At 34.5% G+C, this 12,883-nt stretch overlaps 1 protein-coding gene across 7 annotated transcripts in view; it reads left to right on the top strand.

Annotated features, from left to right (window-relative positions):
* The window catches only part of LOC130636694 (uncharacterized), a 30,719-nt gene that overhangs the window by 2,827 nt on the left and 15,009 nt on the right, over positions 1 to 12,883 (top strand). For 2 of the 7 annotated variants that reach the window (XM_057446505.1, XM_057446508.1), the window contains exons 2-7: positions 13 to 55; positions 5,013 to 5,223; positions 8,637 to 9,583; positions 10,614 to 10,686; positions 11,745 to 11,827; positions 12,120 to 12,579. In XM_057446505.1, the coding sequence (XP_057302488.1) occupies positions 13 to 55; positions 5,013 to 5,223; positions 8,637 to 9,583; positions 10,614 to 10,686; positions 11,745 to 11,827; positions 12,120 to 12,579 (1,817 nt within the window). Of the gene's footprint in view, positions 1 to 12; positions 56 to 4,939; positions 5,224 to 8,636; positions 9,584 to 10,613; positions 10,687 to 11,744; positions 11,828 to 12,119; positions 12,580 to 12,883 lie in introns of all 7 variants that reach the window. The other 5 variants (XM_057446507.1, XM_057446506.1, XM_057446503.1 and 2 more) reach the window with 3 other exon arrangements.

The following is a 12,883-nucleotide window of genomic DNA, read 5'->3' as shown; positions in this document are numbered from 1 at the left end:
TGTTTATTAAAGCTCACCTACCGTGAAAAAACGACAAGTTGGATATGTAAAAGCTGTAAGTTATCCATGAATCTTTTTATTTTTGACTTAGGAGATTTTGGACATGGAAGTTTTGATAAAATGCTAATTAATGCATAATATCATGTGTTTAATATAAAGGAGGTTGTGTTATAAGGGTTTTTATTTAAGGGTATGTGGTGATGTAAAAGGTAGATGTAGATGTGCATATTTTTACATGGCTAGCCTCACAAATATCGAGGGATATACCCTGTCTATTATTTCCAGGAGGGGCCATGGCGTAGATGGAGAGTCCTAGAGTATTTAATGCTCATTTTGAAGACCCAATTAGAGCCCGCGCTCTACTAGACAACTCCCGGCAACATCCAACGGCCCACACAGTGTGCCATCTTCCCAATTTCCCTCACATGGCTTGGGTTAACCCGGGGCTATGGTAACATTCACTCGCCCATGTTGAATCGCCGTCAAGAGGAATCGAACCCCAGTCTCCCGCACAGAGTACGAGAGCTATAACCACTAATCTGTTTTTATCATTAGGTATCAGACTTATGGGATGCCTTGCTTGTTAGGACAAGGTTATAAATACTGGCACTGTCCATTTCAATTTTGAAATTATTAACAGTGATTAGAGCAACAAAAAATAAACAACTGCTCAGAAAAGGTTTCGAATTATCAAGCTGCAGGTTTTGTACACAAGGGCAGTCGTTTTCGGGAAAGCGATCGCACGCGCATGCCTTGGCACACGCCTAAATCGTTTCAGGCTTGAAAAATAAATATTGAGTTTTCAAAATCAACCTATGAATCCATTTTGTAGCGTGCGATGGCACCCTCAAAGTAATTCTTAGAGACTCGTCAGACAAAATGTCTGACACATTTCCAGTTGGGACGGCTCGTTTCAAACTTTCATTGGAAAAACGTCTGATAGATTTCCGTCTTGGTCGGACACTTTTAGATCTCAGACTTTTGAATTATCCTGGTTCTTTTAATCCAAAAGCAAGCCTATTCATAGCCAACCTGCCTAATTCATCAACTCCTGACTTAGTTAAAAGAACTATCTAGACATAAATCTCTTTTGCCTGCCCCCTTCGTCGTTGGTAACCAGGCCTTACACAAGAAATCCAGCCATGGGGTTCATAACTTATGCGGAGGTGAATGCTTAAAAAGCATGGATAAAACAAGTCTGCAAAACTGCACTTACAGGTGGAACAGGCATTTCATCATGGATTTAATTGTAGATAATTTCTTCATTTGACAAAACAATTGGAAACCATAGCAAGTCCGAATTTAATTGATTTTTTTCTTTATGATGCAAGTGTTATTTTTATTCAAACAATTTCAAAAACGAAACCCTTGTGCGGTATAATTTTTTTTCCTGTATAAATTTTGGTTAAATGTAGCTGAACTTTCTAAAGGAATTTTGGAGTTTTTTTAAGCCACGTGGATAAAGATTTTTTTTAATTTAAAAACAAAGCATATTTTTGCCTATTTGCACAGTATAGTCATGCGTACTATTTCGGACATGTAGAAAAGGAAGTTAAGATTGAGAGTCGCTATACGTAGATGCTCGATCATTGTGTTTTGGGTTCACAATTCAAAACGTCCCCCACTTTTCTAATGCAAAATCAAAGTGCAAAAAAGATTAACCTTGAAGCATGTATCGCATGCATACCATCCTTTGCACATGCATTTCACATTGCACGCATTACTTGGTTTACACTGTGAATCATCGTACACCTACTCAAATATTTTCCTGAAAAAGACTGCAAGGGTTGTCATCTATTGTGTTACTGCCATCATCTGGTAGGGTATTTGTTGATGTGCTGTTGTTTGACATAGAGCCTTACATGCACACAGCCGATCAGTAGGCATCTATGGGGAAGGAAGCACTACTTTTAGCAAACTTTCTTTAAATTCATACAAAAGGAAAAGCCATCCCAAAGATTATACAACTGTTAATACCCCATTTTGATTATACCACCCAGTCTGTTGAAAAAGGTGGTGTGCCAGACGGTCATGTGGAAACACACATGTCATCCGACAATGCCTACCTAAGCATCAATGCCTCTGGTGAAGTATGTCTGTTACGAAAAAAGTGTTGCCTCTGGAGTCTGCAAAGCCTCAAAAATGTGCTTATTGTTTAAAAAAGGACAATTTTGAAAGCGTAAAAAAGGACTTATTTGATTTTGTGAGAACGTAAATTAACATCCAGTTAGAGTCAAACCACATAAATTTGACTCAACAAGGCTCGTAGTCTGGGCAGCATCAGCTTGTGCCCTCTTTGTTTTCTTCTCTCTCTCGCCCTCAGCCCCTATTTCATTGGCTGCTGCTTCTACCCACATTGACATGAAATATGGCAGCACCAGGTGTGGATGCCCCACAGACGGATGCGGTATCTACTGATGGTAGGTGCAGTAAAATTTCCTACCTTTCACAGTCAGACCACTGTTTCTGTCAGTGCTGTGCCATTTTACTATTTTTTTCACAATAAGCTACGGTAATCTATGTGACATGTTTCATCGTGTATTTGCATAATTATGCAATTCACATGGCAACATAATTATTTATTCCGAAATGTAAACATATAGGATGACTAAAAAAACAAAACAAACACATGTGCTTAACACGTCATTACACGTTTATTCAGACTGTAAGGAGTGGATTTTGAATTAGAAACAATTAACTATAATGATATTGCCAAATGCTAAAACTACTGATACCAAAAGTTACACTGAAGATACCAAAACCAGTGGAGAAAGAAACTCTTCAATCTGTACTGGAAAAAGAACCTGCCGGAACCTAATTAATAGCAAAGTACTCATTACATTGAGAAAAATTCTTGAGCGTTCAACAAAAGGTAAACAAGTTTAGTTACAAATGATTTACTAAAGAACTAGAACAGAAATTGTTCAAGTGAGTATCCAACATGGGTCCTGGTAATACTTTACTTTATTGTGACCATGCTTTAGGCTTTCAGCTGCTAACAAAATCAATAACACCTTTACTGTATTTTCTCTATTTAACACCCTGGGCGTTAATAAAATTTGAAGTTGTGTAGGGAGCTTTAATAAGAGAGGAGTGCTTATAAAAAAAATTGTTTTTGACATGTTAGATCTAGTTTACAAGATTTTTACAAATCTTCAATATTGACATGGTCGTCTTCATCTTCATCCACGTCTATTAAATTTTTTTCATTATTTGACTCTTCGACATCTGAGTCAGATGGCGAGAGCCGGTTTTCGTTCAGTTCATCAGCATTTCTCAATAGCTGGAACTGAACCAGATGCACAAGGCTGAGTTTCCTTAAAACAGTGGATTAATTCATACTAGCGTCAAGACCATTCCATGCTTCTGAAATCCAGGTAACTACTAACTGCTGCAGGTTTGTGGTTGCCGGCTTCTGTGTATTGATGTACGCCATTTGCTAACCATTCATCATAAAACTGTATCATCAAATAAATTCCAAAGTCTCATAAAAGGACACCATGTTTACAAGAATATTTAATGTCCTTACGTTGGAGAAACACTCGTCGCTAAATAGAGAGGGGCGTTAAATAGAGAAAATATGGTATTTTTATGTAGGTCTGCCCATGTTGGCAAACAATGGTAAAACACTACAAAAAAGTAAAGGACCAAAACACCAACTCAAGAAACGATAGGAAAACATGCCAATATTATGACCAGTTGGAAGCACCCATGGGCACTAAACCAAACTTCCCCCCAGTGTACGAACAATCTAAAGATAAGAAAAAATGAGAAGGATTCAAGCTGACATTATTACAGCCAATATCTAAGAGGACGTTACGAAGTTTAAATGATAGAAAAAGGAAAAAAAGAAAACGATTGAAGTATGTGTCAACTCCTTCCTATTCTGCTTCCATGCGTACCACTTATTCCTGTTTTTCTTTTTTTGTAGTCAGGGGGAAACATTTTGCTACTGATCGTCCTAGGTCGTTTTTCTATGATATAGGCAGTGAAGGATCAGAATTGTTATGGAATGCTTCCCAGCAAAATGTCCCTGAAGGTTCCTACCAGTTGGCGGTTTAACAAAGGGTTACTCTGTGCAAACAACTGCCTATTGTGAACGCATCAAGTGGACAAGTCTATTTTAAAAGAATTTAATCGTAGAGGACCCTTCGACAACGCCACTATAGCTAATTTTTACTGCTCCTCAGTGAGTGCAGCACCTTAAAATGACAGTACTGTTCTTGTATTTTATATCTCTCCTCCCTATACAAGTTTTCAATTAATGATGGGATTTCTAAGAAAGACTACTCAGTTAGTTACTCATCATTTGGTGATGTCATTGACATGGTATGTTATCCTAAGGACAAAATCTCTTTTTAGCCAAACCAGATATTAAACATGCCTTTCATTTTTGCCCAGTTGACTAGGATGATTGGCATCTACTAGGATACAGATGGTAGGGGCAATATTTTTCGACGTCAACTCCCTTTTAGGGTTAGGTCCTCACTGTTTACCTTTAATCACTTTGCGGAGTTGGTACACTAGATTCTCAAGTACATAGCGTATATTTAACATCTTTTTTGCTAATCTTGATGACTTTATATATGCAATCAGTCTAAAGTAACATGTGAAGAACTCATTAAGTTGATTGAAAAGTTTTTTTTTTGAGTACTTAGGGGTGTCATTGACCCCAGATAAAGTTGTGGGACCGTCACAGGTGATAACCTAGGCATAGAAATCAATACTGCTAGGATGTTTTTAAGATTTAGTAGGTTTTTTTGTGGCTCCAAATTCTGAGGACCATGGATTGAATCTCACTCACTGCCATGCAGTATGTTTGCAATGCACAAAGTAGCTCTATTCATTACTAAAAGTGTTTTTGTATGTTACCATTATATATCTATACTTGTGATCAGATTTATTTGCATTATATTTTTTCCAAAACTTGTACATCTAGGTAATGGCATTTCCAGTAAATACAGCCGAACTAACAAAGTTGGTAGAATGTAATATTTGTTTACATTCTTTAGTTGCACCCAAGCAATTGCTTTGTGGACATACATTTTGTAAAGGTTGTCTTGATGATCTCTTAAAATTTGATGAAAATGGAAGTGCAAGTATTGAGTGTCCTATGAAGTGTGATGACATTACTTCCATTAGTATGGACAAAACTACTGAATTTTTGCCAGCAAATTTTGCGTTAATGGGAGTTTTGGATTTATTAAACAAGCATACAGAATGGTAAGATATTAGTCTTGTATTTATAATCTTATTCTAATAAATGATTTTTTCTTTCATGGTTGTTAGAAGTGGTGCGTAAGTAGTTTATTGTATTTCATGGATGCTTTGCTTTACTATGCCTACTCACCACTGCTTGTCATGTGAAAATAAAGGACATTAAATTATTTTTGTTTTTGGCTCTGCCATTATTTATTTATTTCCGTTGTTGACTATCAAAAAACTACCTTGCAAAGCTTATACATTTTCACAGTTCCTTTTTAAAACAACAAAAAACCATTGTATGACATAAAAATCACCCTAACTATAGAATAATGTTCAAAGCAGAAACAAATTATTTAAATAAAATACATTAAAAGGAGAGGTAACGTCAAACTTAACACATATAGTAATGCTGAAGCCAAACTAAAAAATAATTGTGTTCTAAACCTATCTGAATACCAGTTGGGGAGGGTAAGTGGATGATGAAGTAATTTTGGGAGTGGAGGGGGTCAGCCAAATGATTACCAATGATTACATGGGGGAGGGGGGAGTAGAACTTAGGCAAAAAATTTACTACGTAATATGTGAATGCTCCCTAAATCTATGGGCTCCACCATCCTTTATACTGCAATTTTTGTGTCTTTCTATTGTGGTGGGTTTTTGTGCAGAAACAGACAAAATATGGTGATTATTATTACATAGCGAAGTTAACAGCAATCATAAACCACTTTACTTCACTTTATGCAACTTTGCCATCATTTTTCATTTTCTTTTGCAGGGTCACACTTAGGAAAGCAATATTCAGAAAGAGTACTTAGCCAATTAAGGACACTCGTTTAAACATAATTTATTCAATTTTTAGCAGTGCAGAACCCACAGATTCTGCTACTGCTCAACTCGTAATGTATTTCTCAGATATCAATATGGAAACTAGAGAATCCACAAACCTTTTCCACATCCACCTAACCATTCTCCTATCATTCCTTACTTAACAGTCAACATCTTAATGCTTCACTTCTCATGTCTCAGCACCATACAACATAACAATGCGTGCACAGGCCTCGCACAACCTACCTTTTACATAAATTGACAAGGCCCTGCTAGTCAACAAAGGAAGTAACTCTTTGAACTTTTTCAAAGCAGAACCTATCCTGCAAGTATCACTTCTTCCAACACACCCCCCCCCCCCCCCCTGCCACCCAATATATCACCTAAGTAACAGAAGTTATCCACTATCTTTAACGAGCCACATCATTAAAGCTGGAAATACTCTATTATCTATCATCTCACTTTTGTAAGGCTTGCATACAAATTGAATATTAGCTGTTAACCTTCCTTCAATACCACTGCACTTTTTATGTACCCAATGTTTACAAGGCTGACAAAAAATTGAGTAACTACCAACCCCTTACCTGCAAACTCCACAAGACCACTCTTTTAGTTCTTTCTTCCACTTCTCAAACTTTTCAACTAATTCTTCCAAAGTAACACTCTATCACAAGCTTTCTCGAAATCTACATAGGAAAATAGAGATTCTTTCTCTTTCCTAAATACTATGTACGAAGATGTCTAAGTAAAAATATTGCATCAGTAGTGCCACGCCCAAACTAAATTGCATCTTATCTATATTAATTCTTTCTCTAAGTAGTCACTCTTTTAATAACTTATTACTTGATCAACCCTCTATAGTTACCTCTTTCTAATGTATGACCCTTGCGCTTGAAACAAGTCACTATTGCACTTGACTGTCAAATACTCGGAAACCACCATCCTTTATAATCTGATTAGCCACACTTGTAATTAGCTCAACTCCAGTATATCCAGACGCTTTCGCTATCTCTGCAACAACACCTGATAATCCTGCAGCCAAAACACCTTTGTTACGTATACACTTTTCATCTACAACATTTTTCTACAACTCTTTCCAAAGTTTAATCTTTTCCTTTATACACTGGTCAACTTATTATTTCAACGCCTGGTCTGTCTAAATCTGACTGGTCCTTTCGTTCACGCACAGGTATCATCAGAAGCTTCCAGAAGACAGTTCTTCAAAGTAGTCCGAGTACTTCCAACATTTTCACTATCACATTGACCATCATGACCCAGCTGCTGAACTTTTGCACTAAATGATATTGCTACAATCTTTTCCTTCAGCTTCCAAACTTTAGAATGGGGCTTTTTTATTTCCATTTGTCTTTTTTTACACTCTTCATGATAATATCACAAACCAGCAACCTATGCTGGGAAACACACTATTCCCCTGATACAACTTTCACATCCTTAACCACCTTGTCTGACTTTCTAACCAGAAAGTAATTTATCTGTGTCTGACAACCACCTGACTCATTATCAGCCAACTCTGTCTCTTACTGAAGGAATTGTTGCAAACCACCATGTTTGTTGCCAATCCAAACTGAAGCAATCCTCCACCACAATGGGCTTTTAACCCTGTATAACCCCTTCATAAATTTTGACAGAAAATAAAAAGAAATAGCATGTATGAGACAAGAGCAACAAATTTGCATAATTTTTTACTTACAGAATTCTGTATTTTAGGAAAACAAAATCAGGTTTAATAACATTCTGTTCAATGTTTTTCAATTTGTTGTAATTATCATGTATGGCTATTAATCCTATATAGATTTAGGAAAGGGAACATCATAAAGTACCTGCTACAATATTGAAATTCTTGTTTTCATCTACTGGTGTATTCCATAATCCAAAGTAGAATTTTTGATAAAAGCTTGAAAGTTTTAGATCTTTTCCCAACAAAAAACTTTTTTTCTTCTAAATTTTATTTTTAGTTAGCAGGCTGAAAGATGTGAGATAAAGAGAATTAAGATTGTTTAAGATTGTGTAAAACATATTATCTTAAGGAAAATCCTTCCATTGTATGCTAGATATTTAGTTAGGGTGGTGTCACTCTTGATGACCCACTCTGATATGGTATGATATGGAAATATAGTCTGCCAGACAAAATAAAATCAAAAAGAAAAATAATAATAATAAAATAATAAAAGGTAAAAGGTGAAAATGTCACCCACAAGGTTTCAACCAGAACCATTTGGTCGTCAAGACTTTAAAGTATTGTTTCCGCTGTTTACAAGAATATAATTTTTTTAAATCTGTTGACAACAAATTTATTATTAAAAGCTTCTACAATTTATTAATTAATGTATTCTTGGAGAATTTCTTCTCCATTAGCTGTTACCTTTTTATTAGAACCAGAAATTTGGCTTCAGCCTGAGTAGTCTGGTCAGGGCCCGAATTGGGACATATTTGGTAAAAATGTTATATACTATTTTATTTATAACAACAAATTTGCTTCGGGGTTTCCACCATTTTGCATGACAAGAAAGATTATTTTATTGTGAGGTCTAAAAGATACAAGAAAATAGACTTCTTTAAACCTTACTTTACATTGCTAATTTTAGTGATTTAAATGATAAGAAAAAAGCGAAAGAGCCAAAAGAAAAACCCAAAGAAATATGTCATCAATCAACGGGGTGTCAAAAACCAGCGTCTCGTTCCTGCTCACAATGTAGTCTTAAATCTTGTACCAATTGTTGGTCCTCGCATTCATGCAATAAAGGTTTTTATACGTCTATTTCATTTGATGGAAAGTCTGGTAAAATTCAACCTCTATGCCAAAAGCATCAGTCTATTGCAAGTGATGTTTGCATTAAATGTGATAATTTGTTTATATGCATCTACTGCTCAAACAGAGAACATAAAGATCATGAAATGAATTCCATTGAGGAAATTGGGACCCTAATAAAACATTCATTTGCCCCACAAATGGAGTCCCTCAAGTGGGCAGATGGTATTTTGCAGGAATTATCTTTAACATATGATAACACTTCGGTCGATCTTAAAAATTATAGAGAACGTTATGTGAAGGAAATTAAAGCAAGGAAATTATATTGTTTGCAAGAATATGCAAAGATGTTGAATAAAATGGAAGAGGGCTTGTATGAAGATTTTGATAATAAAATAGCATTATTCAGAGCAGAAGTATCCAGTGTTGGATTGCTTCAAAACCAAGGGGGGAATAATCTTTCGGACTTTTATCAAATTTTGAATCGCAAGGCACTTTATGAACTAATTGCTGAACAGAAGGAGATTGAAAAAAACATTAGGCAATTGGCTTCCTTACCATATACATTGCCACGTCTTAAAATTTTCGTAGGAGAAATGCCTGCTTCCTCAATGTTTCAAGCACCATTTGGAAAAGTAGAAATATCTGTGGATAAAATAAATTCTTGTGACTTATATGTAAATCAAGTAAAATTTTGTATTTTTGAGTTACACCCATTTCAGAAGACATTTAACTTGGAACGACTAGGGAGTGATTTCAAGTCGTACATGGAACTATCAGAAGGTATTTTTTTTAGATTGATAATGGCAGGTTTTATTTTCTGCAATAACATTAGCCCTACATTTTTTGTGTTGCTCCATTTAATGCTGTCTATATAAAAAAGTCTGTTCATTGTTAATCGCAGCTGTTAGGGATTTTTGCAGTAATGTTGCTGTGTTTTGCTTTAATAAAGTTTTCTCTTGTTTAAAAACCTACCTTTTAAAATGTGATGGCCATATTTGGTTGTCAACGAGTTTGCAATGACGAAAACAAATAAATGCAACACAACCAAGCCATAAACTGTAAGGTAAATTCAAAGTTGTTTCAATATTTCTATTAGCAGTAAGTTACAAAAAAGTGAGATAAGAAAATCAATTTTTTTGTAAGATATCCACGTATCTATTGCATCCTGCGTATTTGTTTAATTGATATAATGACAATAAAAAAACTTTGTATAGATGGCAGTGAATAAAAACTTCAACTTATAAACATGTACCATAGGGTTATAATAATTATCTATGAGTAGGAGCATAGAGATTATAAAGAATTGTAGGAACATACCTGATATTCACCTAAAAACATTTTAGCTTTCAAATAAGAGTGAAATAGAGACTGTTAGAAATAACTTTCTACCTGCAACTTCTGTCTTTTCCAAAAAAAAAAGATTTTGGGACATTAGACTAAATTTTAACGAGATGCTATTATTAGACATGTGGCTTTTGAGATGTTATTTTTGAACTCAACTATGTAGTTGTTTGAAAATGTAGTAAAGTCAATTTCTCTTTTGTTCTTTAACCCCCCCTTTGAAAAATAATAGTTTTTTACAGCATTCCACTTAGTTGTTTAAGATAACGTGGTTAAACAAAATAAAATATATGATATGATAAAATAGTAAAAATATTATTATTTGACAAAAATACCATATAAAACAGAAAGACTAGACATAGTAAGTAAGCAATGTATAACTTTAAGCACAAGAAGCCTTAAGTGGCTTAAAGAACTAGATTTGTTGGCATATTTTCCTCTTTAAGAATACTTACTGCCCTTTGTTTAGAGTATTGTGAAAATGTTGACTATGAAACAATTGATTACGAAACAATTGTTAATTTTACCAAGAATAAAGCAAGGTTAGGTGTTTGCACATTTTTAAAACTATAAAAAAGTTATGTTGTTATGTAGAGAAGAATTAAAAGTTTCTATAACAAGCAAAATTCAAATTGAGGCCTGTATAAAAAGATTCAATGTTCCTGGCATCCCAGCTGGGTGAAGAGGCTTTTCTTCAATGCAGCAGCGGATAAGGTGAATTTTTTGCAAATAATTTATTTAAATTCTTCTTAAAAAGTTGCAAAAATGGGAGAAAACTCCTGAAAAAAAGTTTCCAGCTTATTTTTATTAAAATTTCTGTTTTTGTTAAACAAAATTACTCCTGGAAAAAGGTTGAAAAACTCTTGTAATGATTCTGAAAAAGTCCTGAAATCTACTCTTTGAAATTGAGTGGTGAGCCTATTAGAATAAAATATAATTAAATTCTTAGGATAAACTCTGATTGAAATTTTTTTATGATTATCGCACCCTAATTTCTTTGTAAACTGTGATAAGAATGTGAAAACAATGAGAAAACCAACTAGTATCTCCTCAATTTTTAATTCATAATTTTAATTACGCTAAAATATTTGTTTGTCCCACAAGAAGTAACATTTAATTAAATTAAAGCCATTATTATGTGGATTGAAATTCCCGTTTTTCTTATGATTTGACTCACTCCAACCCTTGTGCGGCATAAGGAAATATTGTTATGGTTCTTTTCATTTTTAAAGTTTAGCGGACATGGAGGGGCGAAAAAGGCTTGCAAATAACAAATTGACGCCATTTAGAAAATATAAGAAAAGATTTTATAACCACTTGAGTGATTTTTTCTTGTCACCCAGCAAACCAGAAACATTTATTCTTTTTATTTTGACCTGATGTCTTTTTCCTCTAAGAAAGGGATTCAGGTAAAGTAGAACTGCATTCTTCAAAACATTTATGTAGTTCAAAATGAATTCTTTCATGCCTACTGTGCTGCTGTGAATTAATTATATGATTTGTTTTAGCGGTGATTTAGTTTTATATCCATGTGCTAATAAACCAGTGCCTTTTTTTCTTCATAGCTACAAATATAATTGTTTCTTTAATCTTTTTTTAGAAGTGCTGAAAATACTGCAATTAAGAAAACTAAAATTATTAAAGACAAACAGCAAAGAAAATTTCAGTACACATCATATGACGGTATCCAACAAACCAAATTGCTTTTTGTGTGAAATAGTGCGGTTTGAAGATGTTTGGAACTTTGATTTTATTTTCCTATGAAAGGGAGATGCAAAATAATAATAATTCTTATGCATGAATAAATAATAATTCTTATGCATTCTTAATTGAACATTTTTTTAGAAAATAGCCTAAATATCACAGTTTTTTGTTTTAAACTTTGTGGCCACAATATAACCATCTAAAATAATTTTCACATTACTAGGTGAATTTTTCAACAGGGCTTATAGGTTAGTTTATTATTATTATTTAGAAGTCTTATCTCTTATTAAACAAAATGATGCAGAAGCATTCCGTGTTAGTTTGACACGACATCCTAATTTGGCAAATGTAAGAGATTTTGATGGATCAACGCTATTAATTGATGCTGCATATCATAACAAGCCATCTATCGTAGAAATTTTACTTAAACATAACAGTGATGTTTGGGCAATAGACATGAATGGAGATAATGCCTATCACTTTTGTGCCAGATTAGGTTATGAGGACGTGCTAAGAATTTTAATCAATCATGACCACTCTCGCATTAATCAGGGAAACAAGTTTGGTAACACACCTTTGCACGATGCATATGAAAATGACAGTGATGGGTGTGTTCGGTTGTTGCTGGCCACACCTGGTGTAAGGCGTGATATATTAAATATGCATCATCAGAAGCCTTCTCAAGTCACTGTTGGTTCAGTGGTTAAAGATAAACTGTCATGTAGATTGCGGTAAGCTGTTAATTTCAATTTCTTAGTAGTAAATGTAATTGGAGATATTAATTTTATCTTATTTGTAGTATTATCTACTTTGCTATCGCTTTTTTGAGGGAGGGATTATTTTCTACTGCACACCATTTCATTTTCGTTTGGAAGGGATTCTTACACAGGCCGAAAGACGTGTAGCATGGCTGATCATATGTAGCAGTATCTTTTGACGATAGAATTTCAGATCCATGGCAGCAGTGTCTAGAAATTTGTTGGCTGATGGTAAACCAACAACGGGTCTGAGTGCAGCTCTGCCATACTGTTGACA

The sequence above is a fragment of the Hydractinia symbiolongicarpus genome, chromosome 3 (genome assembly GCF_029227915.1).
Source record: "Hydractinia symbiolongicarpus strain clone_291-10 chromosome 3, HSymV2.1, whole genome shotgun sequence".
In the NCBI taxonomy this organism is placed as follows: Eukaryota; Metazoa; Cnidaria; class Hydrozoa; order Anthoathecata; family Hydractiniidae; genus Hydractinia; species Hydractinia symbiolongicarpus.
This window is presented reverse-complemented; position numbering and strand designations above follow the sequence as displayed.